Source organism: Nerophis ophidion, linkage group LG13, assembly GCF_033978795.1.
Source record: "Nerophis ophidion isolate RoL-2023_Sa linkage group LG13, RoL_Noph_v1.0, whole genome shotgun sequence".
Classification (NCBI taxonomy): Eukaryota; Metazoa; Chordata; class Actinopteri; order Syngnathiformes; family Syngnathidae; genus Nerophis; species Nerophis ophidion.
The window spans coordinates 17,942,413-17,969,480 of record NC_084623.1 but is presented as its reverse complement, the minus strand read 5'-3'; the positions used below and the strand labels follow the sequence as shown (position 1 = coordinate 17,969,480).

General features: G+C 37.2%; 1 protein-coding gene across 6 annotated transcripts in view; it reads left to right on the top strand.

The window, feature by feature from the left end:
* The window catches only part of lrp1bb (low density lipoprotein receptor-related protein 1Bb), a 993,888-nt gene that overhangs the window by 412,760 nt on the left and 554,060 nt on the right, over positions 1–27,068 (top strand). For all 6 annotated transcript variants that reach the window (XM_061918476.1, XM_061918478.1, XM_061918475.1 and 3 more), the window contains 2 exons: positions 13,654–13,773; positions 23,865–23,993. In XM_061918476.1, coding sequence (XP_061774460.1) covers positions 13,654–13,773; positions 23,865–23,993 — 249 coding nt within the window. The remainder of the gene's footprint in view (positions 1–13,653; positions 13,774–23,864; positions 23,994–27,068) is intronic.

Genomic DNA, 27,068 nt, shown 5'->3' with positions numbered 1-27,068 from the left:
ATATATCCGTGAGAAAGAGTGAAAATCAGCATTTTGTGTCTTTTGTTGGGATTAATGTATGGAATAATTAGGACCAAGACCTTAAAGACTGTAAAACTTTATTCAATTGAAATTATTTTTTGAAGAAATCATTAAAAAAAAAATATGTCGAGAATGAATGCTAAGGATGTAAAATTAATATAATGAAGCTCTTTATTTTTTTTATTGTGTGTGATGAGCGAAAAACAAAACATGGACAACATCATGGATAAAACATTGGTTGTTTTTTCTGTTTTGTAAATACACTGGGATAGCTGTACCAGGCTTTAGCTTCTCCCTATTTTTCAGACTATGTGCATAAATATGGAAAATGTGTGCTCTCTTTATCCGTCAAATATTTAAATGTTTGAATAAATGAAACTTGAACTTGCGCTTGAAAGTTTGAGGCACTGTGTTGTTTCAGAATTTTTTATCTGGAACATGTTTTATAATGCATGAAACATGTGAGAGTAAGAAGTCCATGTTCCTACACTGTAGTCTTGTCTGCTGGCCTAACATAACCAGAAATCATGATCATAATTAAAGATACAAGTATTTTTTTGACTTCCCTAAATATCTAAAATTATTCATGTTCTATTCATGTCATATTATGCTCCTTCCAGCTGTGCTGTTTTTAGTTTAGAGTTTTTATCTAATCAGAATTTAGCTAGCATGCTGTACCAAATCTGCCCGAGGCCTTCAGAATCAACAATGTAGGCTTCTGTGTACTGTAACAGAACAGGTACATAGAGTTGATAGACAGTTGCGATAGCCAATCAGATCACAAGTTGTTGACAGTAGCCTATCTAAGTAGCCTGATGTTAACGAGACTGTGATTGGATACTCACTTGTCAGGAAGTGTTGACCCACAAAGAAGGAGAACAAATCTTTGATTATGTGGCAGATATATATTTGCAAGGCCATTTTCAAGAAGGATATTTAAAGAGAAACTACGTCGGCGATTAAATGGGGAAATGACGGCCATTTCCACTTATCCGCTTATGCGGCGTCCAAAGGGTGCTGCAAATTGTAAGTTCAAATATTGTATTTCTTTATTTTTTCACGTTTAATATGCTTTCTGCAATTTAAATTTTAACAATTTCTGGTGCAGATTTTTAGATTTTTAATTGCCCCAAAAAATACCCCGTTTTGTACAATGCCCAGTAGTGCGTAAATATAATATAATAGAATAGAGTTTTATTTGTCATTGCAGTGAACAAGTTCAAATAACAACAAATTTGGAGCAGATGCCCTAAGGCAGTGGCTCTCAAATGGGGGTACTAGAAGGTATGCCTAGGGGTACGTGAGATTTTTTTTAAATATTCTAAAAATAGCAACGATTCAAAAATCCTTTATGAATATATTTATTGAATAATACTTCAACAACATATGAATGTAAGTTCATAAACTGTGAAAAGAAATGCAACAAAGCAATATTCAGTGTTGACAGCTACATTTTTTGTGGACATGTTTCATAAATATTGATGTTAAAGATTTATTTCATTGTGAAGAAATGTTTACAATTAAGTTGATGAATCCAGATGGATCTCTATTACAATCCCCAAAGAGGGCACTTTAAGTTGATGATTACTTCTATGTGTAGAAATCTTTATTTATAATTGAATCACTTGTTTATTTTTCAACCAGTTTTTACTTATTTTTATATATTTTTTTTCCAAATAGTTCAAGAAAGACCACTACAAATGAGCGCTATTTTGCACTGCTATACAATTTAATAAATTAGAAATTAAAGACATAGTGCTGTATTTTACTTCTTTGTCTCTTTTTTTAAACCAAAAATGTTTTGCTCTGATTAGGGGGTACCTGTATTAAAAAAAAATGTTCACAAGGGTTACATCACTGAAAAGAGGTTGAGAACCACTGCCCTAAGGTGCATACACCATAATTTAGTAATAGAAATAGTAAAAAAAATAAGAAGATATGTATCTATATATATATATGTTTATATCCACACACATGCATAAATCTATACATATGCATCTATATACATGTACACATGTAACATTATTGCACATTATAGTCCGAAAAAATAAAAAGACATGATACATGAGGACATGACGGACACATTGTGCTCACTCAGACCTGTTTAATTCTACTATGGCTCTTGGGTAAAAACTGTTTTTTTAGTCTATTTGTGCCCTCTTTTAGCACCCTATAGGGCAGGGGTCGGGAACCTTTTTGGCTGAGCGAGCCATACAAGCCAAATATTTTGAAAAAGTATTTCAGTGAGAGCCATATAATATTTTTTTTAAGACTGAATACAACTAAATGTGTGCATTTGTAAATAAGACCAACATTTTTAGAGTATGATAAGTCTCTTATTTTTTTAAATAACATTGTTATTATGAAGCTAACCAACATTAAATAAAATACTTCTTACCATTAATGCGACTTCTTGAACAGGTGCGGTAGTAACCGGATGGATGGATTAAAATGCATGAAAATGTTTTGTATTTTGAACGTTATTTTTGACACTGTGATTACCAGCGGAATTATTCATTACTTATCGTGTTAAGCAATGTCAACTAAGATTGATCTGAGAGCCAGATGCAGTCGTCATTTGTTACCCCCGTTCTTTTTTCTAGGGAGGAATGATGGATAAATACAGTACACGTATAACCTTCAATGATTGTTTAAAAACGAACAATGGAAGCTTTGTGTTCTTCAAGTATACAAGCAACCATCTAAGCAAAGCTAGAAGTCGTCACAAGGTTTCTCTTTGTGAACCTGCGGAAGTATCGTTGTTTGTATTATTTATGTATTCTAAATATAAACAGCAAATAACACTAACGATCACAACATGTTTTTTTCCTGAGGGTTTGCAATGTAGGTGTATCAAACAACCTTTTTTAACACTTTTGCAGGAATGGTGCCTATCATCCACAATCTTTAGAGACAAGAAGACTGATGTATTTTTTTTAAGCACTCTAACTCTTGAATAAAAGTCGGCTTACAATGGAGTCACTGGGAGGTCCTTTTTTCTAGTGTTTTCCAACCCCTGTGCCGTGATGCAGTAGTGGGCAATTTCATTTAAAGGCCTACTGAAATGAGATTTTCTTATTTAAACGGGGATAGCAGGTCCATTCTATGTGTCATACTTGATCTTTTCGCCATATTGCCATATTTTTGCTGAAAGGATTTAGTAGAGAACATCGACGATAAAGTTCGCAACTTTTGGTCACTAATAAAAAAGCCTTGCCTTTACCGGAAGTATGTGCGATTGACGTCACCGGTGTGAGGGCTCCTCACATCCTCACATTGTTTATAATAGGAGCCACCAGCAGTAAGAGCAATTCGGACCGAAAAAGCGACAATTTCCCCATTTATTTGAGCGAGGATGAAAGATTTGTGGATGAGGATATTGATAGTGAAGGACTAGAAAAAATAAATAAATAAATAAAATAAAAAGCGACGGCTCCGGGCGGCGGCAGTGTGAGCGTTTCAGATGTAATTAGACACATTTACTAAGATAATTATGGACGATCCCTTATCTGCTTATTGTTTTAATAATGTTTTAGTGAGATTATAAAGACATACCTCAAAGTCGGATGGCTGCGGTGAACACGCAGTGTGTCAGAGAGAAGCCGAGGAGCCAAGCTCACAGCTGCTGCAGAAGGACGCATAATCCACTGATGTCTCTGGTAAGATATATATCACAATTTCCCCATCCAAAAACATGCTGGTTGACGTACAGAAACATTTTTGCTTGCCCGCTCTGTGTTAAAGCTTCACAACAAACAAAGAAACACCGGCTGTGTTTTGGTGCTAAAGACAGCTTCAATCCACCGCTTTCCACCAACAGCATTTTTCTTTATAGTCTCCATTATTAATTGGACAAATTGCAAAAGATTCAGCAACACAGATGTCCAAATTACTGTGTAATTATGCGATGAAAAGAGACGGCTTTTAGCCGTAAGTGGTGTTGAGCTAGTATGTCCCCTCCAACCAATAACGACACAAACACCTGTCATCATTCCGCGACGTTTTCAACAAAAAAACTCCGCAGGAAATTTAAAATTGTAATTTTAGTGAACTAAACCAGCCGTATTGGCATGTGATGCAATGTTAATATTTCATCATTGATATATAAACTATCAGACTGTGTGGTTGGTAGTAGTGGGTTTCAGTAGGCCTTTAATTAGTCTAAATTCATAATCTGCAAACAATGCGCTGTTCTCGAGTGTCTGTGTTGTCCAGGTGTTGGCAGAATAACCCATCCTTCCATCCATTTTCTACTGGGTGTCCCTTTTGTGATCGCGGGGGGGCTGGAGCCCTTCTCAGCTGCATTCAGGCGGAAGGCGGTGTACACCCTGGACAAGTCGCCCTCTCATCACAGGGCAGAATAACCATGTAATACTATTCTATATCAGTAGGTGGCAGCAGGTAGCTAAATGCTTTGTAGGCCTACCTTGAGACAAGAGAATTAGTGTTACATAGATAGTTATGGTTTATATTAATAACATTCAATTCCTTTATATTGTTTATATAGGCTACTGAGTTTTATTTATTTTTCATTCTCTGCTGGTTGGTGCATTTTGGATTTTTTCGATATCGCACCACCTTGCCCCGGAGGTGTAGCTCTCCTCTTGGAAAAGTTAATGATCCTTCCATTGGTTTACAAAGAAACTTTGTTTCGACTTTTACTTCCCCTATTTAGTCAAGTTTAATGTCTTCTCGGCGCTGCACCGAAGCCAAAGTCCTCAAACTGTGGTTAAGCCTTTTGTTTAGTCGAAAATGAGATATGTTTTGTTCACTTTAATGAAAGACTGAATTCCTTTTATAATTATGTTTCATAATTTTGGAATATTTACGTCTATGTGAATATTCGGGGAGGGCGTGGTGCAGTTGGGAGAATGGCCGTGCTTTGGTTCGTGGTTCGATCCCCACCTTCTACCAACCTAGTCACGTCCGTTGTGTCCTTGAGCAAGACAGTTCCCCCTTGCTCCAGATGGGTCGTGTTTAGGGCCTTGCATGGCAGTGTGTGTGAATGGGTGAATGTGGAAATAGTGTCAAAGCGCTTTGAGTACCTTGAAGGTTGAAAAGTGCTATACAAGTATTACCCATGTATTATTTACCATGTATTCACTATAACACATTCATGTGAAATTACTGACATCTAGTGAACAGTCAGTAATAAATATACACAACTACATATCACAATATGTTTATTAATACATAAAATAAATTGACTGATACTCGATGATGGGCATAAACTATCAAATCAGATTCGACTATGAAAATTCTTAGTCGAAAACAGCTGTAATTCTAATTGATTAACCACAAAGCAATAATTTAAAGAAGGTATTTTAATGCTGTATGTGCCAAATCGTCATAAAGCACAATGTTTTGCTTTGTTGTTTTCGCTTCTGAACTGGTGATATGTTATAATTTTCCATATGGTGCATAACGGTTGTTCATGTTATTAAAAAATAAATAATTGACACACCATTTGGTGTGATACGCTTCAAGCGGTACATCTGTAAAGCTTGCGGGCATGTTGCGAGTTTGTCGACCGTTTTTTCGAAGTGTGTTATCTATCAAAACGTTGGATGTGTGAATGTGTGCAGCGGTTTGCAAACATTGTACCTGACCTATGCGCTTTTTTGAAGCCATGGACATGGCAAAAATAAACTCCTATGTAAAATGTTTGAGTGAGATAATTTGTTACAAACGACTTGATCGTACATCATAATCATAATTGACAAAGGAAAAAAAAACAAGTATATTATCGGGAAACAACTACGAATATGTGCATCATTCACTAACCGTGTTACAATAAAGATCAATTAAAATAATACATAATGTTGGATATAGACAACATACAAATCTTTGTATTTACTAAATAAAAAAAAATATTGAAATTTAAAGACTTAGTGCATTAGCAAACTATAACCTGCTAGAATGTACAAGACTTCTCATAAAAAGAGGAGAAATACAACCTTAGAGGCAAATCTCATTTAAAACATTTGTATGCACGTACAACACTTAAGACATTTTATCATATCAGTATGTTGAACTACAAACCCCATTTCCATATGAGTTGGGAAATATGGATGTTTGATGTAAATATAAACGGAATACATCCATCCATCCATCCATCCATTTTCTACCGCTTATTCCCTTTTGGGGTGGCGGGGGGCGCTGACGCTTATCTCAGCTACAATCGGGCGGAAGGCAGGGTACACCCTGGACAAGTCGCCACCTCATCACAGTGCCAACACAGATAGACAGAAAACATTCACACTCACATTCACACACTAGGGCCAATTTTAGTGTTGCCAATCAACCTATCCCCATGTGCATGTCTTTGGAAGTGGGAGGAAGCCGGAGTACCCGGAGGGAACCCACGGGTTCACGGGGAGAACATGCAAACTCCACACAGAAAGATCCCGAGCCTGGGATTGAACCCAGGACTGCAGGACCTTCGTATTGTGAGGCAGACGCACTAACCCCTCTCCCACCGTGAAGCCCTAAACGAAATACAATGATTTGCAAATCTTTTTCAACCCATATTCAGTTGAATGCACTACAAGACAAGATATCTTAAGTTTTTGCAAATAATAATTAACTTAGAATTTGATGGCTGCAACACGTGACAAAGAAGTTGGGAAAAGACATGTTCACCACTGTGTTACATCACTTTTTCTTTTAACAACACCCAATAAATGTTTGGGAACTGAGGAAAATAATTGTTGAAGCTTTGAAAGTGGAATTCTTTCCCATTCTTGTTTTATGTAGAGCTTCAGTCGTTCAACAGTCCGGGGTCTCCGCTGTCGTATTTTACGCTTCATAATGCGTCACACATTTTCAATGGGAGACCAGTCTGGACTGCAGGCGGCCCAGGAAAGTACCCGCACTCCTTTTTTACGAAGCCACGCTGCTGTAACACATGTCTTGCTGAAATAAGCAGGGGCGTCCATGATAACCTTGCTTGGATGACAACAAATGTTGCTCCAAAACTTGTATGGACCTTTCATCATTAATGGTGCCTTTACATATGTGTAAGTTACCCATGCCTTGGGCACTAATACACCCCCATACCATCACAGATGCTGGTTTTTGAACTTTGCGCCTATGACAATCCGAATGGTTATTTCCTTTTTGTTCTGGAGAACACCACGTCCTCTGTTTCCAAATATAATTTGAAATGTGGACTCGTCAGACCACAGAACACCTTTCCACTTTGCACCAGTCCATCTAAGCCGGCGACGTTTCAGGATATAGTTAATAAATGGTAAAATCCCTAAATTCTTTGCAATAGCTTGTTGAGAAATGTTGTTTTAAAACTGTTCGACAATTTGCTTACAAAGTGGTGACCCTCACCCCATCCTTGTTTGTGAATTACTTAGTATTTCATGGAAGCTGCTTTTATACCCAATCATGGCACCCAACTGTTCCCAATTAGCCTGTCCTCCTGTGGGATGTTCCATATAAGTGTTTGATGAGCATTCCTCAACTTTGTCAGTATTTATTGCCACCTTTCCCAACTTATTTGTCACATGTTGCTGGCATCAAATGCTAAAGTTAATTATTATTTGCAAAAAAAATATATAAATAGCAGTTCGAACATCAAATATGTTGTCTTTGTAGCATATTCAACTGAATATAGGTTGAAAATGATTTGCTAATCATTATATTCCATTTATATTTACATCTAACACAATTTCCCAACTCATATGGAAACGGGGTTTGTGAATTATGGAGCGGTTTAAACAAATAAATCAAACATAGCTCGATTATTATTAAGTTTAGGAGATTGTTCAAACTACAAGTGTCCACAAAGTACAAAAAAAAAAAAAAAACATTTAGCATAAATATAGTGAAATTTTGTTTTTTTTAAAGAGATAATGATTATGTATGTATTTAATATTTATTTATTTACCAATGGTATATTTATTTATTCATTCACTTTTCTGTTACAAACAGAGAACAAAGAAATGGGACACAACTGCTATGATACGAAAGGGTGTAGTATTAAAAAAGCTCTGCTTCTTCCTCCTCCTTTTCGGACGTGCTTGTAAAGAAACATCTGGAAATATGTGATACATTACATTGTAATCGTATTGCAGGCGTGTTGGAAATAAGCTGAGCTGTACTGAACTGAAGTGTCTTCAGTAGAATAAACACAGAAAGACAATTGGGCTGTGTTTATCCAGATTTTGCAGCCCTTTGAGACATCTGCGATTTAGGGCTATATAAATAAAAAATGATTGATTGATTGATTTTACGCCTCCCGCCCCCCAAAGACAGTAAACACCTGATTATCCCATGTCTAATACGACTGCTTTGTGGTTTGAGATGTGATACATTTGTTAAAGGGGAACTGTACTTTTTTCGGAGTTTTGCCTATTTTTCATAATCATTATGACAGACTTGACGGCAGGTGTATTTTTTGAAAATGCATTCTAACTCGTAAATAAAAGTCAGTTTACAGCAGAGCCAATGGGAGGTCCTCTTTTCCACCCATAAAACCCGATTAAAAAACATCCAAAAACCGCTGAAAACAACCCAATTACATTTTGTGACTTGAATACTGTTATTATTATTGTTATCGTGATATTGTTATTATAAGCGCTAACACAAACTATTTATAGCGACGCCATGACCACACGTTTTAGTGCCATTGCTGACATGATCGATTGATCAGCTGCTTCCTCGTTTTCTTTATTGCATATTAAAAATCATGCCTCTCACCTGAGGATGCAATCCAACATGTGGGTACCCTTCGACAGCCAAATTAGACTCAATGACGCGAACAACACTAAAGGCGGTTGGTTTCACACTCCTTTTGTCTCATGAGGATTATTAGTCATTCTTCATCTAAAAGGGGATATATGAACATCCCAATGACGGCAGACATTGTACAGTAAGTGCTGTTTTATTATGTTTGTTGGATCTCATGATGTCTGCAGTGAGCAGTAATCAGTTATATAGTTGAAAAAAAGGGCACTTTTGTCATTCTTCCTCTAAAAGGGAATATATGAACATCCTAATGACAGCAGACATTGTACAGTAAGTGATGTTTTATGTTTGTTGGCTCTCATGAAGTCTGCAGTGAACAGTAATCAGATATATAGTTGAAAAAAGGGAACTTTTCTCATTATTCATTTAAAAGAGAATATATGAACATCCAAATGACAGAAGACATTGTACAGTAAGTGATGTTTTATTATGTTTGTTGTCTCTCATGAAATCTGCGGTGAGCAGTAATCAGTTATATAGTTGAAAAAAAGGGAACTTTTCTCATTATCCATCTAAAAGGGAATATATGAACATCCCAATGACAGCAGACATTGTACAGTAAGGGATTTTTTATGTTTTTTGGCTCTCATGAAGTCTGCAGTGAGCAGTAATCAGTTATATAGTTGAAAAAAAGGGAACTTTTCTCATTATTCATCTAAAAGGGAATATATGAACATCCCAATGACAGCAGACATTGTACAGTAAGGGATGTTTTATGTTTTTTGGCTATCATGAAGTCTGCAGTGAGCAGTAATCCGTTATATAGTTGGAAAAAAGGGAACTTTGTGATATGTTTTTGAAATTAAAGTATTTAAATGTAATTATAAATGTTCATGTTACTAAATTGCATTTTTCTTTACATTATGTATATAAAACCTTAATGGAGGTGTCTGGGTGTTTTTTGTAGGGTTTTATAGGCAGAACAGTGCAGTTACCATAGGCTCCATTGTAAACTGACTTTTGATCACTGATTTATTTAATACTTTGTATGCATAGAAAACAATACATCCGTTATTATGTCTCTCATAATGACTGTAAAAGATGGGCAAAATTCCCCAAAATAAAGTGCAGTTTCCCTTTTACAGTGAATTTGTCCTGGTAATTGGCTCCAAAGGGTTGAGGTTGACAATCGCAAAGTCTCCATGTCTGTGGGGAAAGCTGACGCCTCCCAAGTCATTGCTCTATGAATTGTGACGTGATGCAGAAAGTAGCCAATCAAAAAGCTAAAAAACATTGGGACTAGTTTGTTGAGAATGTACTGACCTCTATAGTAGCTCTCATAGTATAATTCATAGTCAGCTCTTGCACTATTTCCGTTATTTTTATTTCTTTTTTTTTGTTATACGTTGGGATTTTCTTTTCAAAATCCCAAGAGCGCCATCATTTCCTCCTCTCATATGTATCATCTGTTTTTTTGTTTTGTTTTGTTTTGTTTTTTTTCCAGTTGTTGCTCTGGTGGTTGCTTTGCTTCTTGTTTAATTTTAAAAAAGGTATTTTGCGATAAAAAAAAAAAAAATCATTGATAATTTATAATGTATTTTTAATAATCCAAATCATGTATCCGGTCCTACCAGCTATGGCCCCTGTTTTCTGAAATCCAAATTATGTCCGTGCATTCTAGGGTTACCTGTGCACACTTCTACCAAAAAGTGTGCGTACATCAGGTTTTACAGTATACAGCAGACTATTTTTGTAGATCGTAGTAAATCTACGTTTCTGGCGTATGGAGACTGTCAGAATGCCCTGTTTTATAGATGAGGCTACAAGTCGACATAATAGGAACCGTTTAAATTGTACCTATGTGACTGCAGACTTGTCAAAACTCATTTATTGGATCTCATGTGTGGTGTATTGCCAAAAGTATTTGGCTACCTGCCTTTACTCACATATGAACTTGAAGTGTCATCCCTTTGAATTGTCCAACATGTTTGGGTATCCTGAAACATTCAAAGTTCCTTTCACTGGAACTAAAGGGCCCAAGCCCATATCTGGAAAAACAACCCCACAGCATAATTCCTCCTCCACCAAATTTCACACTGGGCACAATGCAGTCCGAAATGTAGCGTTCTCCTGGCAACCTCCAAACGCAGACTCGTCCATCAGATTGCCAGATGGAAAAGCATGATTCATCACTCCAGAGAACGCGTCTCCACTGCTCTAGAGTTCAGTGGTGGCCTTACTTTACCTGACTGCATCCCACGCTTTGCATTGGACTTGGTGATGTATGGCTTAGATGCAGCTGCTCGGCCATGGAAACCCCAGGGTATCCGCGGATCCTTAAAAAGTCTTAAATTCATGCATCTAAAATTAAGGCCTTAAAAAGTATTACATTTATTAGAAATTATTAAAATGGTCTGAAATTCAGTACTCAATGGTCTTAACTTGTCCGGCCAGTTTTTTTTTTTTTTTTCGGGGCACGTCTTTGAGTAAAAGTTACGGCACGTCTTTGAGGAAAAGTGATTGATTTCAGCTCACTCATTTTTTTTCTTTGTATCTTTTCAAGAGATACAAAGAAAAAATAAGTGAGATGAAAAAAATAGAGGCAGAACTCGTGAACGAGAACAGCCAGCTGAAGCTCAACTGAGGCTCATTTGAGTGTGTGTTCAGTGTTTTGTTGTTGATGTTTTAATTCTGTTTTGCACTATTATTGCACTATTATTGACCAAATGTTATTTATTTTTACCCTCACCTCGGTTATTATTTTTTTACTTGCGTTGGTGTTGGTTTGTTTGTTTTGGATGTCAACGTTTTGGGAGCTCTCAAGATTTTGGATAAGCTGTTTGGCAGAGTGGTGCTTATCAGTTTGTTTATTAATAAACATACAAAAAGTAAACTTGACTGTCACACTTTGATAAAAGGATTGGACTGAGATGCAGAGTTGGGACTTTTAGACAGGCTTTTATTTTGCAACTTCCTTTGACCTCCAAAGTCAAGAAATAACATTATCTATAATCACAAACAAAACTACTCGGCGAAAAGGTTCCAGAAAAAGAAGGAACAACCGAAAATCACTCCAAACGGAGGAAAACACAAAAGTAAAGACGAACTATAATTGACGCCGTATATGCTATAAAAAGTATTTAACAAAAAACGCTCCAACAGGAGGACCAAAACAACATCTATGAACATTTCTACACTACCTAATCTAATAAAGTTTTTAACAAAAATAGTCACTCAAAAAGTTGAGGAATGAATGAAAACATTTGAACTGAAACTTACCACTGCGGCTGAATAACAAAATAATCAAAATCACTCTGCTGAGGAGGAAGAAAGGAAAACTCAAAATATTCACAAAGGGGTTCAGGATCAAGGGAATTAGCACAAACAAGACAAGGCAAGGCATGGACAAGGACATGGACGCGAGAGAGCACGAATAAACGAGACAATCTGGCACAGAACAAAGGAAGGAGTGAGCTTATAAAACACATGAAGGTAATAGGGAACAGCTGGAAACAATCAGAGAACAGGGATGACGTCAGACTGATGACACAAAAGGAAGGGCAAGTGACTGAAACGAGAGGAGAGTTACTTTTCAAATTAAAACATGCAAACATAAGACAGAAAAAAACAAAACAAGACATCCCTCACCGCGGTGTGACAGACTTATTGTCATTGAGGTTGTAGTACAGTGGGATCCCCAACCATCGCTTATATTTATAGATTTTTTTTTTTTTTTTTTCGGTCTTAAATTTCATTCAAGGTGGCATTAAAAAGGTCTTAAAAAGTCTTAAATTTGACTTGCTGAAACCTGCAGATACCGTGAACCCATTCCATGAAGCTCTCTGCGTACTGTACGTGGGCTAATTGGAAGGTCACATGAAGTTTGGAGCTCTGTAGCAACTGACTGTGCAGAAAGTCTCTGCACTATATGCTTCAGCATCCGCTGCCCCCTCTCTGTCAGTGTACGTGGCCTACCATTTGGTGGCTGAGTTGCCGTTGTTCCCAAACTCTTTACTTTTCTTAAAGGAAAGTTGACTTCGGAATATTTAGGAGCGAAGAAATTTCATGAATGGATTTGGTGCACAGGTGGGATCCTATGACTGTTCCACGCTGGAAATCACTGAGAGCGGCCCATTTTTTTCACAAATGTTTGTAGAGACAGTCCCCATGCCTAAATGCTTGATTTTATACACCGGGCCAAGTGATTAGTGTCACGCCCATGGGATCACGTTTTGTTTCGGTCATGTTCGGTTTTGTTTTTTGGACATTGTTTCCTGCTTTTGCACTTCCTTGTTTGCCCTGTTTCCATGCCAACCCATTAGTTTTCACCCGTCCCAATGTCATGCACCTGTTTTCAATGACCATAGTATTATTTAAGCCACAGTTACCAGGTAGTCAGCCTGGCAACATCACCTCTTTCTCACGTCTACCACCTGCTACGCACCTTCCTTGCTATGATCCTTGTCTCGTTCACGTTTCCATGTCAAGTGTGTTTTTGTTTATAGTTCATAGTCAATTGCCTTTGTGCTAGTCTTTTGTTTCCTCAGTCAGTTTTTGTACCGCCATTGTGTGCGCCCTTTGTTTGTTTTTTAGTAGTTATAGTGTTAAAATAAAAAAGATGTCTCTACCTTCACGCCGTTTCCACTCCATTCGCTTTGCACCTCGGGAAAACAATCCTCGTCCAAGTCTTAGTTTGACAGTTAGGGCACCTGATTCTCATCATTTGGATGTGTGGTCAAATACTTTTGGCAATATAGTCTATGTTGAAATGATATAATTTTAGATGACAAATAGCTGAGGTCCTAATTCGGTGCTCTACGTTCACTCCTATTTAGTGATATTATTGAGTTTTGCAACAAACACAAAATTATTATAACAAAGCAAATAAACATTTACATTGTACCATCATACCTTTTTTTTTCACCCTTGCAGAACTCCTCTCAGCCTGTCATGAGCTCCGGTGTCGCTACGGCTGCATCATGACGAGAAATGGCACCTTCTGTTTCTGTGCCGACGGCTTTGAGGTCGGCGAAGATGGCACGAGCTGCCGAGGTAAGATTTAACACAGTCACTTTCCTCCTCTTCCTTCCCTCTTCCTTCGACTTGCCCACCACACCTGTCTCCCATTTTGCCCTGGATCGGACTTTCCCTTAGGTAAAATAACAGGAGACGAAAGGTATGGGAGACCATATGTCTGTTCATGGCACATTACAGAGGAGGCACACGGCTCTCTATCTTACTGTGGCTTTGTTTGCTCATTACGAATTGCACCACCTGCCAAGTTTCTGCCAAAGGAAGACAGGATTTTAATGCCAAAGTTGCCTCCAGGAGCTGTGTCTCACTTGGCTTTACCTTGTAACAACACGGTGGCCTGAAACTGAACGGTGACGCTGGCGGAACAGCTGTTATGTGATGCTGGAACGATGTACAATCAAAGCTTGATCGCTCCAGCCTTCGGCTTTTTGTGGCCCAAACCAAGATTACTAGCAATATTATTTATTTGCTATTATTAATGGTACACTATACATATCCCATGTAAAAACATCCATCCATACATTTTCTACCATTTATTCCCTTTGGGGTCACGGGGGGCGCTGGTGCCTATCTAAGCTACAATCGGGCGGAAGGCGGAGTACACCCTGGACAAGTCGCTACCTCATCGCAGATGTAAAAAGATTAATACGATGTTTATGATTTTTATGTAATGTTTCCAAATCTTTGTATGGAAAATACTTTGATAAGGTTTTTTTTTTGTAATTATTGTTGTATATGATTAGTGGCTATTCATAATAACAATAATAAAAATAATGATGATAATAATAATAATAATAATATAACATTATTGAATAGAATATAATGTATTTTATTGTCACTGTACACAGGTTAAATAATATTAAAAACAATATTAATACTAATATTATTATTATGTATTTGTTATTTATATTAGTGGACTATAAAGAATCCTAAACAACTATTGACCTAATCTGGCTAAAATTTGATTTTTAAAACACATGTAAAAACATTAATAAAGATTTGGAGACATTACAAAAAAATCATAAAAATCATATTATGATTTTTAGTAATGTCTCCAAATCTTTGTATGGAAAACACTTTGATAAGGTTTTTTCTGATGATTGCTGTATATGATTATTGGATATGTATAATAATATAATTAATAATAATAATAATATTAATACAGCATTATTAGATAGAAGGAATATAATGTATTTTATTATCACTATACAGAGGTACAATGATATTAAAAGCAATATTTTTACTAATATTAATAGTATTTATTTCCTATTATTATTAGTAGACTATGAAGATCCTTAAACAACTATTGACCTAATCTGGCTAAAACTACATTTTTAAAACACGTATAAAAACATTAATATGATTTTTATGATTGTTTGTGATGTCTCCAAATCTTTGTATGGAAAACACTTTGATAAGGTTTTTTTCTGATGATTGCTGTATATGATTATTGGATATGTATAATAATATCATTAATAATAATAATAATATTAATACAGCATTATTAAATAGAAGGAATGTAATGTATTTTATTATCACTATACAGAGGTACAATGATATTAAAAGCAATATTTTTACTAATATTAATAGTATTTATTTCCTATTATTATTAGTAGACTATGAAGATCCTTAAACAACTATTGACCTAATCTGGCTAAAACTACATTTTTAAAACACGTATAAAAACATTAATATGATTTTCATGATTGTTTGTGATGTTTCCAAATCTTTGTATGGAAAATATGTTGATGAGGTTTTTTTCTGATTATTGTTGTATATGATTAGCGGATATTTATAAAAAAATAATAATCATAATAATAATAATAATACATTATTGAATAGAATAGAATGTATTTTATTGTCACTATACACAGGTTAAATGATATTAAAAGCAATATTATTACTACTAATAATATTATTTGTTTGTTATTATTATTATTATTATTATTATTAGACTATAAAGATCCCTAAACAACTATTGACGTAATCTGGCAAAAATTAGATTTTTAAAACACATGTAAAAACATTAATATGATTTTTATGATTTTTTGTAATGTCTCCAAATCTTTGTATGGAAAACACTTTGGTAAGGTTTTTTTCTGATTATTGTTGTATATGATTATCCATCCATCCATCCATCCATTTTCTACCGCTTATTATTGGATATTTATAATTATATTATTAATAATAATCATAATAATATTAATACAGCATTATTGAATAGAATAAATCTAATAGAATGCTTTTTAGTGTCACTGTACACAGGTAAAATGATATTAAAAGCAATATTAATACTAATATTAATAGTATTTATTTGCTATTATTATTATTAGTAGACTATAAAGATCCCTAAATAACTATTGACATAATCTGGCTAAAACTACATTTTTAAAAAACATGTAAAAACATTAATATGATTTTTACAATTGTTTGTAATGTCTCCAAATATCTGTATGAAAAATACTGTGATACGTTTTTTTTTCTGATTATTGTTCTATATTATTATTGGATATTTATAATAATAATACGGCATTATATAATAGAATGCATAGAATATAATGTATTTTATTGTCACTATACACAGGTTAAATGATTTTAAAAGCAATATTATTACTACTATTAATAATGTTTGTTTTTTATTATTATTATTAGACTATTAAGCTCACTAAACAACTATTTACCTAATCTGGCAAAAATTTGATTTCTAAAACACATGTAAAAACATTAATAAGATTTTTATGATTTTTTTTAATGTCTCCAAATATTTGTATTGAAAACACTTTGGTAAGGTTTTTTTTTAGATTATTGTTGTATATGATTATTGGATATTTATAATGATATTATTAATAATAATCATAATAATATTAATACAGCATTATTGAATAGAATAAATAGAATAGAATGCATGTTATTATACACAAGTACAATGATATCATAAGCAGTATTACTACTAATATTAATAGTATTTATTTGCTATTATTATTAGTAGACTATAAAGATCCTTAAACAACTATTGACCTAATCTGGCTAAAACTACATTTTTAAAAAACATGTAAAAACATTAATATGATGTTTACAATTGTTTGTAAAGTCTCTAAATCTTTGTATGGAAAATACTGTGATAAGTTTTTTTTTTCTGATTAATGTTGTATATGATTATTGGATATTTATAATAATAATAATAATAATAATAACGGCATTATATAATAGAATGAATAGAATATAATGTATTTTTTTGTCACTATCCACAGGTACAATGATATTAAAAGCAATGTTAATATCAATATTAATATTATTTATTCGCTATTATTATTACTAGACTATTAAGATCCCTAAACAACTATTGACCTAATCTGGCTAAAACGAGATTTTTAAAACACATGTAAAATCAGTAATATGATTTTTACAATCTTTTGTAATGTCTTTGTATAGAAAGTACTCTGACAAGGTTTTCTTCTGATTATTGTTGTATATGATTGGTGGGTATTTATAATAATAATATTATTATTAATACATAATTACAAGTGCATATACAGGGTGTTAAGCCTCCTCGGGCTTGAAAAACTAGTGACACCTATGTTTTGAAATTTAGTCGAGGTTCCTTGAACACGCCTCAGCTATGAGCTATGAAAGGCAAAAGTGAAACTTAAACAACACTGTTTGATGTATCATGTTTACCTTCTTCTTTCACCTCTTCCTGGTTGACAGATATTGGCACTGTGTGTACATGCATAAATATGAGCTTTGATGAAATTATGACCTCCGTTCTATGGTTGGTGTTTACATGCGGTGGAGAAGGAGACGGCACTGAGACAGTTTATTAAAATTATAGAATGACGTGTGCAAGTATTCCAAAATACATGTGGTGTGACTATGTGAAGCGATTATATGTTGTGTTACTGGGAGATGTTGAAGGTTCTAGTTGAGGAAGGTGCGGAATTCCAGAAGGAGCAAGGCAGGTGTGGAGGTCCGTGGACAAGAACGAGGCGTCAGAGTCCGTGTCCAGGTGAGAGGTCGAGATCCAGGAAGGCGGCAAGAAAACAGGAGGGAATCCGGGGAGACGAGACACACGGTTAGAATCTGGGGAATGAAGAGGAGCTGCAGGGTGACGACACAGGACACAAGACGATGAGCTCGGAGGGTAAACACAGAGAGGAAAGAAGCACATAGACGAGGAGACCTAGAGACGTGTTGGGCTCACTGTACGAGACAAGCAGCTACGTTCTGGCACTGGAAATCAGGCTTATGAAGGACGTGGAGCTCTCATCAGCGGCAGGTGTGTTGATTGCTGATTGTGTGCAGCCTGTGGGCGTCTCCAGAGGCGTGCTCAAAGGAACGCCGTAACAGTTGGTTTGCCACTACCAAGAGGAATGAACCATTTTGCAAGTTTGAAAAGGAATTATTTTATTTTTTTTACCGATTACCATATTTTAAAATTGACAAATGTACAGTAGGAAAGGGATTCATACGGCCCCATTCACCGTGATTTACCTGACACATGAAATGTGTCAAATTCAGGGTGTGCAGTATCCACTTTTCCCGCCATATGGCATGGGAATATCATGAATGCAAGCATGGGATTTTTCCGTCTAAAGTCGGAATTCCGTCTTTTTTAATCTCGGGGGAAAAAAAAAAAGGAAAATGTGAACGATGTCGGTTCTTGGGAGAAAGGACGTTTTCACTCAAATAAAATAACATGTTATTTGAGTGTTTGTATATGCAAATCTTTCGGGTTTTTTTGTTAAAGTTTTGGTTTTTATTTTTCACAACAAAAGACACGTTTGCTGGGAGCGTCCTTTCCAGTTTTGGTGACGTCATGTTAATCAACTTCCGGTTGTCGTTGCTTCAGTATCGATCGATCGATCACTCTGTCTTGAGCTCACAGGCCTACTGCGTCATGTGGCTTTAATGTGTGCAGTTTAATGTCTTAATTGCTGACACATTTATGTGGTTATACTCGCTCATATCGGGGCATGTGGTTATCTATCGGAGAAAGACGTTAATGTATTGTTTTAGTGTTAGCATTTAAGCTTGCTAGTGCTGGCGAGCTTCTCCGGTCCGTCAGTTTAGACTTAGACAACTTTTATTGATATATAATGGGAATTGTTCTGTGTTATTAATCACGGTTTTACAATAATTTGACGCTCTATTATTATATTTTTTATTGTTTCATCTTTAGTGAATACTCTTGCTTTTGAAACCGTTTACTTTGAAAGTTTCACTTCCGTTTCCGTTTTTATGCGCGTTGATGTTAACTTCCCTGCCACTTTAAAATATTTGAGGCAACATTGACTTCTACATTTTTGTCTTTCTAAAAGATGTGAACTGAAGTAATGTGGTAATACTGTAATTAAACTGTAGATAATAACTGATCAATGTGACACCAGTGGATGTGAAATGAACACAAGATGTAAATATTAGTGACTAAATACTGTTGGGACTGAACCATATACAGTGATTCATTAGGATAATTGGGGTATGTATGTTCTATTAAATATGTTTTCATGTCTTTAAATACTAAAATATGTTCTTCAAATGGTGCTGTCTTTGTTAATTTTAGCATGTTAAATTGGTGAAAAACCAGGCCTTCGTCCCCCAGACCCCCAGAAATCTTTTCAGTCTTATTCATTGTGGTCAAATCACATGTCTGTGAATGTGATTTATGGCAATTCCAACTTTAACCAGAGTGTCAGTTGCTATGCTGAGTACCGCTTTCCAATTTTTTTTTAGCAGACTGCATTGCAAAACGATTAACCGTACCCTCTTCCTCTCATGTGAGATTCACCCAGGAATGGGACTATGTTAATCCCTTCCCTACTGTATCATTATTGATTCAAATATTTACAAAAGCCCAGGCTATAATAATGTTGACCCTCAGAGGTAGTGGTCTTAAACAACTTCTTAGATTGTTTATATAGATCTATTCAGCCCTTTTCCCCACAAGTTTATCCTGTTCTAGATCTCTCTAACATCGCCAAATCAACAACCTTGAAATGTTCACCTGTCAGTCACAGTCGAATAATGTAATGTACTGCACATGATTTTAAACTGTAATAAAAAGTCAGAGTTTTTGGGGGGAAAATCACTCACGCATTGGCAGAACATGCAAAGCCCAAACAGACTCACACGGAACCTTCTTGCATAACTCCCGTCCAAAGGCAAAACCTATTAACTCACTTCTAGCAGATTTTGAGAAAACAAAGGAAAACAAATCCATCTTGATGCCGTCTTACAAAGATCTACAAAGTCATCAAACGTATAGATGTTTTCTTGAGCTTTCATTTTCTTGCCGATTGAGCCATGGATTGAATCTGCTCTCATGAAGGTGTGCCCTTCCTCCAGATATTTCATCACAATCTCGGGTGGGCCCCATTCTGCGTTTGCACATTGGGCAAGAGCCGTGTACAGCGTCCAGTTTTTATTTTGACCTCCACAGTTATCTGCCCAAAAGAGTATGCAAGGGGAAGAATCAAGAACAATACATTTAAAGAAGGTGCTTGCAACGTCCTGGGTAGAGATGCGCGGATAGGCAATTATATCATCCGCATCCGCATCACCAAAGTCAACATCCACCCGCCGTCCACCCGAAACAACTTTTTATTAGGACCGTACCCGCCCGCTAACCGCCCGCTGAATAACATCAGAGGTTGACCACCTTTACCACTCACAGAGTCATTTAGAACCTGTTTCACAGAGTAATGAAGGCAATTGGAGCCCCTTACGTTTTTGCGACTATCCAACAGCGTTCATCCTGATGACAATAATATGGGCATGACTTGAACTATTGCCTTTTACATCTTCAACTACATGAACGAACCAATTATTGGTCCAGCAACATGTTGTGTGCAACTTCCACAATCACAGGTACAAGATTGAAAGGCATACTGGGTGATACAGAGTACACTGATGGTTGTGATATAAACAACTTTAACACTTACTAATATGCGCCACGCTGTGAAGTCACACAATACAAGATTGACAAACACATTTCGGGAGAACATCCTCACAGTAACACAACATAAACGCAACACAACAAATACCCATAATTTTTTGTATTCATGACACTTCTTGAATATATTTTACACCCCCGCGCTACCAACCCCGCCCACCTTACCGACGCACGGGGGTGTGTATGAAATAGTCAGGATTATGGGTATGTGTTGTGTTGCATTTATGTTGTGTTACTGTGAGGATGTTCTCCCGAAATGTGTTTGTCGTTCTTAATTGGTGTGGCTTCAAAGCGTGGCGCGTATTACTAAGAGTGTTAAAATTGTTTATATCACAACCATTAGTGTACTCTGTGTCACCCAGTATGCCTTGCACTCGTGTGCGTGTTGCCGCGGAAGACACACACAACATGATGCTGGACTGTCAAGTAGATCGTACATGTTATAGAAGGCGACAAAGCCAATGGCTTCATAGCACGCCCTTTAACTTATTATCTGGGTGATTGCCGACAGTTAATTAAGAGAATAATAGCGTCTCCTATTGTCTTCTTTGCTTTATGACACAGGTCTTAAATGGCTCTTTGAATGGCAAAGGATACCGATCCCAGAACCATGTATATCGAATATTTCCGGATGGTTCAACCGCCACCCGCCCGAATCTAATTAAAATCTATTTTTTCGTCATGTCAACCGCCCGACCCGCGGTTTATCCACGGACTCCGCGGATGAGACCGCAAACCGCGCATCTCTAGTCCTGGGCCAATCTTCCAAATATCCCCTCGTGCCATAATATCACATAATCAGGTTGAGCGTCAGCCCCCATTCGTGTAAATGTCTCATTAAAGACAATAAGGCGACTGACAAAGAAGCTCCGATTGGTCCCTTGAGATACTAGGTTTTTCTGTTGTATCCACGCGGTTATGTGGTAGTTGCTAGGTCCTGCCATGCGCGTAACAGCTTACTTACGGAACAAATTATAATATCGCATACACCATGGGTGTCAAACTCTGGCCCGCGGGCCAAATCTGGCCCACCGTGTAATTTAATTTGGCCCTTGAGGCAATATCAATTTAGCATTAGAGCTGGCCCGCCGGTGTTATACAGCGTCGGTGCTGCTGTAACACCGCATTCACCGCTAATACTCATACTTGCCAACCCTCTTAATTTTCCCGGTAGATTCCCGAAGTTCAGTGCCCCTCCTGAAAATCTCCCGGGGCAACCATTCACAAAGTGAATGCAAAGCATACTTGGTCAACAGCCATACAGGTCACACTGAGAGTGGCCGTATCAACAATTTTAGCTCTGTTACAAATATGCGCCACACTGTGAACCCACACCAAACAAGAATGACAAACACATTTCGGGTGAACATCCGCACCGTAACACAACAGAACAAATACCCAGAACCCCTTGCAGCACTAACTCTTCCGGGAAACTTACAGCAAACTGACCAATAATTAATGTTTTATTCATGCAATTTCTCTTGCTAGTACTCATACTTGCCAACCCTCTTAATTTTCCCGGTAGACTCCCGAAGTTCAGTGCCCCTCCCGAAAATCTCCCGGGGCAACCATTCTCCCGAAATTTCTACCGATTTCCACCTGGACAACTATATTGGGGGCATGCATTTAAGGCACTGCCTTTAGCGTTCTCTACAACCTGTCGTCACGTCCGCTTTTCCTCCATACTAACAGCGTGTCACATAGTATTTGTGGCTTTTATACACACACACACACACACACACACACACACACACACAAAGTGAATGCCATGCATACTTGGTCAACAGCCATACAGGTCACACTGAGAGTGGCCGTATCAACAATTTTAGCACTGTTACAAATATGCGCCACACTGTGAACCCACACCAAACAAGAATAACAAACACATTTCGGGTGAACATCTGCACCGTAACACAACAGAACAAATACCCAGAACCCCTTGCAGCACTAGCTCTTCCGGGAAACTTACAGCAAACTGACCAATAATTAATGTTTTATTCATGCATTTTCTCTTGCGAGTACTCATACTTGCCAACCCTCTTAATTTTCCCGGTAGACTCCCGAAGTTCAGTGCCCCTCCCGAAAATCTCCCGGGGCAACCATTCTCCCGAATTTCTACCGATTTCCACCTGGACAACTATATTGGGGGCATGCATTTAAGGCACTGCCTTTAGCGTTCTCTACAACCTGTCGTCACGTCCGCTTTTCCCCCATACTAACAGCGTGTCACATAATATTTGTGGCTTTTACACACACACACACAAACACACACACACACACACACACACACACACACACACACACACACACACACACAAAGTAAATGCAAGGCATACTTGGTCAACACCCATACAGGTCACACTGAGAGTGGCCGTATCAACAATTTTAGCACTGTTACAAATATGCGCCACACTGTGAACCCACACCAAACAAGAATGACAAACACATTTCGGGTGAACATCCGCACCGTAACACAACAGAACAAATACCCAGAAACCCTTGCACCACTAACTCTTCGGGGAAACTTCCAGCAAACTGACCAATAATTAATGTTTTATTCATGCATTTTCTCTTGCTACTTCAAGGCTTGAATGTTTGGTTTATTCATTATTGTTATTTTATTTTCAAATTTATTATTAGCCTGTGGAAAAAAAATGATATTTACCTCAGAAGATTGCAAATAGAAAAAAAGGCATTACATTTTTATTGAAATTTTATTTCCTATGCCATTGATATTTTTTTAAATTATTGTTATTTTTATTATTATTTGAAACTGGATTTTGCATGCAAAAGTTGTATAAGCCTTGCTTGTTCAATATTTAATGCAAAACTTGTTTGGGTCCCTATTAAAAGGTTAATTTGTTCAATCTTGGCACGCGGCTTTGTTCCGTTTAAAATGTTGTCCCACTCTGTATTTGAGTTTGACACCCCTGGCATACACTAATGTAAAGCAGATCACCTAGGAACTCCCAAATTATTATCAGCTCAGTTTTGACCAACATTGAGTTACTGGGTTTTGCCTTTGGACGGGAGATAACTCCTTGGCCATACGAGTGTTCTAGAGTGAGGCTGGGTTAATTATTTTTCATGCATTTGGGTCATCTTTGTGCACCAATTAGTTACCAATGACGTTCTTCTTCTTTTTCTTCCCCCCCATAAGACCATGATGAATGTGCCCAGTATGGCTCATGTAGCCAAATCTGCACCAACACCTATGGGTCATACAGATGCAGCTGTGCAGAAGGATACATCCTGCAGAGTGACAAGAGATCTTGCAAAGCCAAACAAGGTATGCGTCTCCTCCACTGACTAATATGGTTTTGTTCAATCGGAGTGCGATTCTCGCATATCGTCGGCTCCTCAGGTTGTGAGAGCAAGATAAATGCGGTTTGGCAGTGACTACATCTATCACCCATGTGGGAATTAAGTAGATGTGGTCAGGCCAGGATAATGATAAAATTAATGAGGACAAGAGAAGTGGGAGCAGTCTACAGAGTTTAATGCTAAGATAATGCCCAGCGTAACCCTGATTTATATTAATGACAGATTGTAGGAGAAAATACTGTATACCCAAATGAATTAAAAGGCCTACTTAGAAATAAAGCAGACTGAATAGGTGGTGCATATTCATTTCTACTAGGGTTGTCTCGATACCAATATCTTGGTACCAGTGCCTGTATCAAAATGCATGTCGATACTTTTCGATGATTTTCAAAATAAAGACAATCAATCAATCAATGTTTATTTATATAGCCCCAAATCACAAATGTCTCAAAGGACTACACAAATCATTACGACTACAACATCCTCAGAAGAACCCACAAAAGGGCAAGGAAAACTCACACCCAGTGGGCAGGGAGAATTCACATCCAGTGGGACGCCAGTGACAAAGCTGACTATGAGAAACCTTGGAGAGGACCTCAGATGTGGGCAACCCCCCCCTCTAGGGGACCGAAAGCAATGGATGTCGAGCGGGTCTAACATGGTACTGTGAAAGTTCAATCCATAGTGGCTCCAACACAGCCGCGAGAGTTCAGTTCAAAGCGGATCCAAGAGAGCAGCGAGAGTCCCGTCCACAGGAGACCATCTCAAGCGGAGGCGGATCAGCAGCGTAGAGATGTCCCCAATCGATACAGGCGAGCGGTCCATCCTGGGTCCCGACGAGCGGTCCATCCTGGGTCTCGACTCTGGACAGCCAGTACTTCATCCATGGTTATCAGACCGGACCCCCTCCACAACGGAGGGGGGGACATAGGAGAAAGAAAAGAAGCGGCAGATCAACTGGTCTAAAAAGGAAGTCTATTTAAAGGCTAGAGTATACAGATGAGTTTTAAGGTGAGACTTAAATGCTTCTACTGAGGTAGCATCTCGAACTGTTACCGGGAGGGCATTCCAGAGTACTGGAGCCCAGAACGGAAAACGCTCTATAGCCCGCAGACTATAGTGGACCACAAAAAGAGTTTGAGTTTATTTCGAACATGCAAACATACAACATGATACATCACAATTTCCAATTTCCAGTAGGAAGAAGCACAGCTTATTTAATCCTACCTCCTTTCTTTTACATAACAGGTGCTAAAACATTTGTTCACTTCCTGTCCTCAATTTATTCAGAATATACTCCATGGGTAATCACAATAAAAATAAATAATACTTGGTGAAGTAAGTTATAATTCATATGATGAGATGTGTTTTAGTTTTTTCCTCTGCATTTGTCTTTGTTTCCTCTGTGTTTAGTATCTCCTGTCTTTAGTTTGTGTCAAATGCTTTTATTTTGGTTCAGCTTCCTGTTTGTTTCATCTGCGGCTGGTTGGCACCTGACCACACCCGTTGTCAATCAGCCCGCTCATATTTGTACCCACTTTGTCTTCCAGTCAGTGCTGGATCATTGTCGTTGCTGTCGTGTCGTGTCGTTTTATTGCAGCGTAGCGGTAAGCTACATTCGTTTTATTTGTAGCTTACAGTCTTTTGTTCCCTGCTTCTGTTTGGTGTTCACTCTACAAGTAACGACTTCTGTTTTCCTGTTTGCTACCTGCTAGCTTCCACGCTAGGCCATTTTTTGTTTCTTGCTAGCTTCTATGCTAAAGACCCTTAGTTTGTTATCCGCCTCGTGCGCGCTTTGTGTTAGTACCCTTTTGTTTGATTTTGTCTTAGTATCTTTATTCAATCATTTTTTCTCACTCCATGCCTGCCTCCATCCCTGCATCTTGGGGTTCGACACAAACAAACTTTGACAAGATAAGTACGATTATTTTGATTATTCATTATTTGATTTATTTTAACAGGGAATCTTAAAATACATTTAAAATATGTTTATTTATTGCAGTCAAATAACAATGTTGGCATTAAATAAGATAGTTTTTTATTTTAGTAGGAAGTGAGTCAACAAAGGCTTTTAATTTAGCTGCTGACGTGTCCAGTAACATATTGTGTCATTCTCCATTGTATGATTTTGGCAAAATTATGACGGACAAGGGGTAGTTTATGTTTATGTACTGTTAATGCCTGGTTACATTCTGTTTTAACATGTTTTTTATCTGCACTTATGTTAATATGCAATAATCACTTCTTCTTCAGTTGTTTGATATTTTACACACGTTACAAATTTTGGTATCAATCCGATACCAAGTAAAAACACTGGCATACATTGGTCATAATTAAAGTTTTCTTGTTTCCAGGGACGTATTTCCTTGGTTTATAAAAAATAAAGAAGACAAAATATTCTGTAATGATAAAAATATTGGTGTATATGTATGTGTATATGTTTCGTTTGCTTTTTTTTGTCTTTCTTTTCTTTCTCTTTTACATTGTACTTTTACTGCCTTTTTTACATCATGGCCAGGGGACGACAGATGAAGACTAGCCTTCTGGCTAATTCTGGCTTTTTTAACCATGTGTAGTCATGTGTTTTATGAAATTGCATCGTCCCCTTTCAAATAAACCAATCGTAATCTTAATCTTGATGTAATCCTTGTATTTTTTGGACTATATACGCTCTTGTACTCGGTATCATGACAGTCGATGTCTGTGTCGATCCACCCATGGCATTTGTTTACATTCAGGAGCGCTAGCTGGCTGTTAGCAGCTCACTATTGTATCCTCCTGTTGTAGTGTAGTGAAGCCTGCTTAGCTATTCCTCGTCCTGCATGGGGTATACTCGTAAGAAATAAACGTATTTGAAATTTTTCCATTTTTATTTTTTATTTATTTTTTATTTTTTTTGAAAGAAAGGAGTTTATTTGTCACCATTGTGGCGAGAACCTGTGATTTAGATTGTGATTCTTCCGGAGCAGCGCTTTAGTATCTATAGCTTCAACTGTGTCGACAGTTTTAAGCCAAAATGTGTCCATTCTCCTTCGTCTAT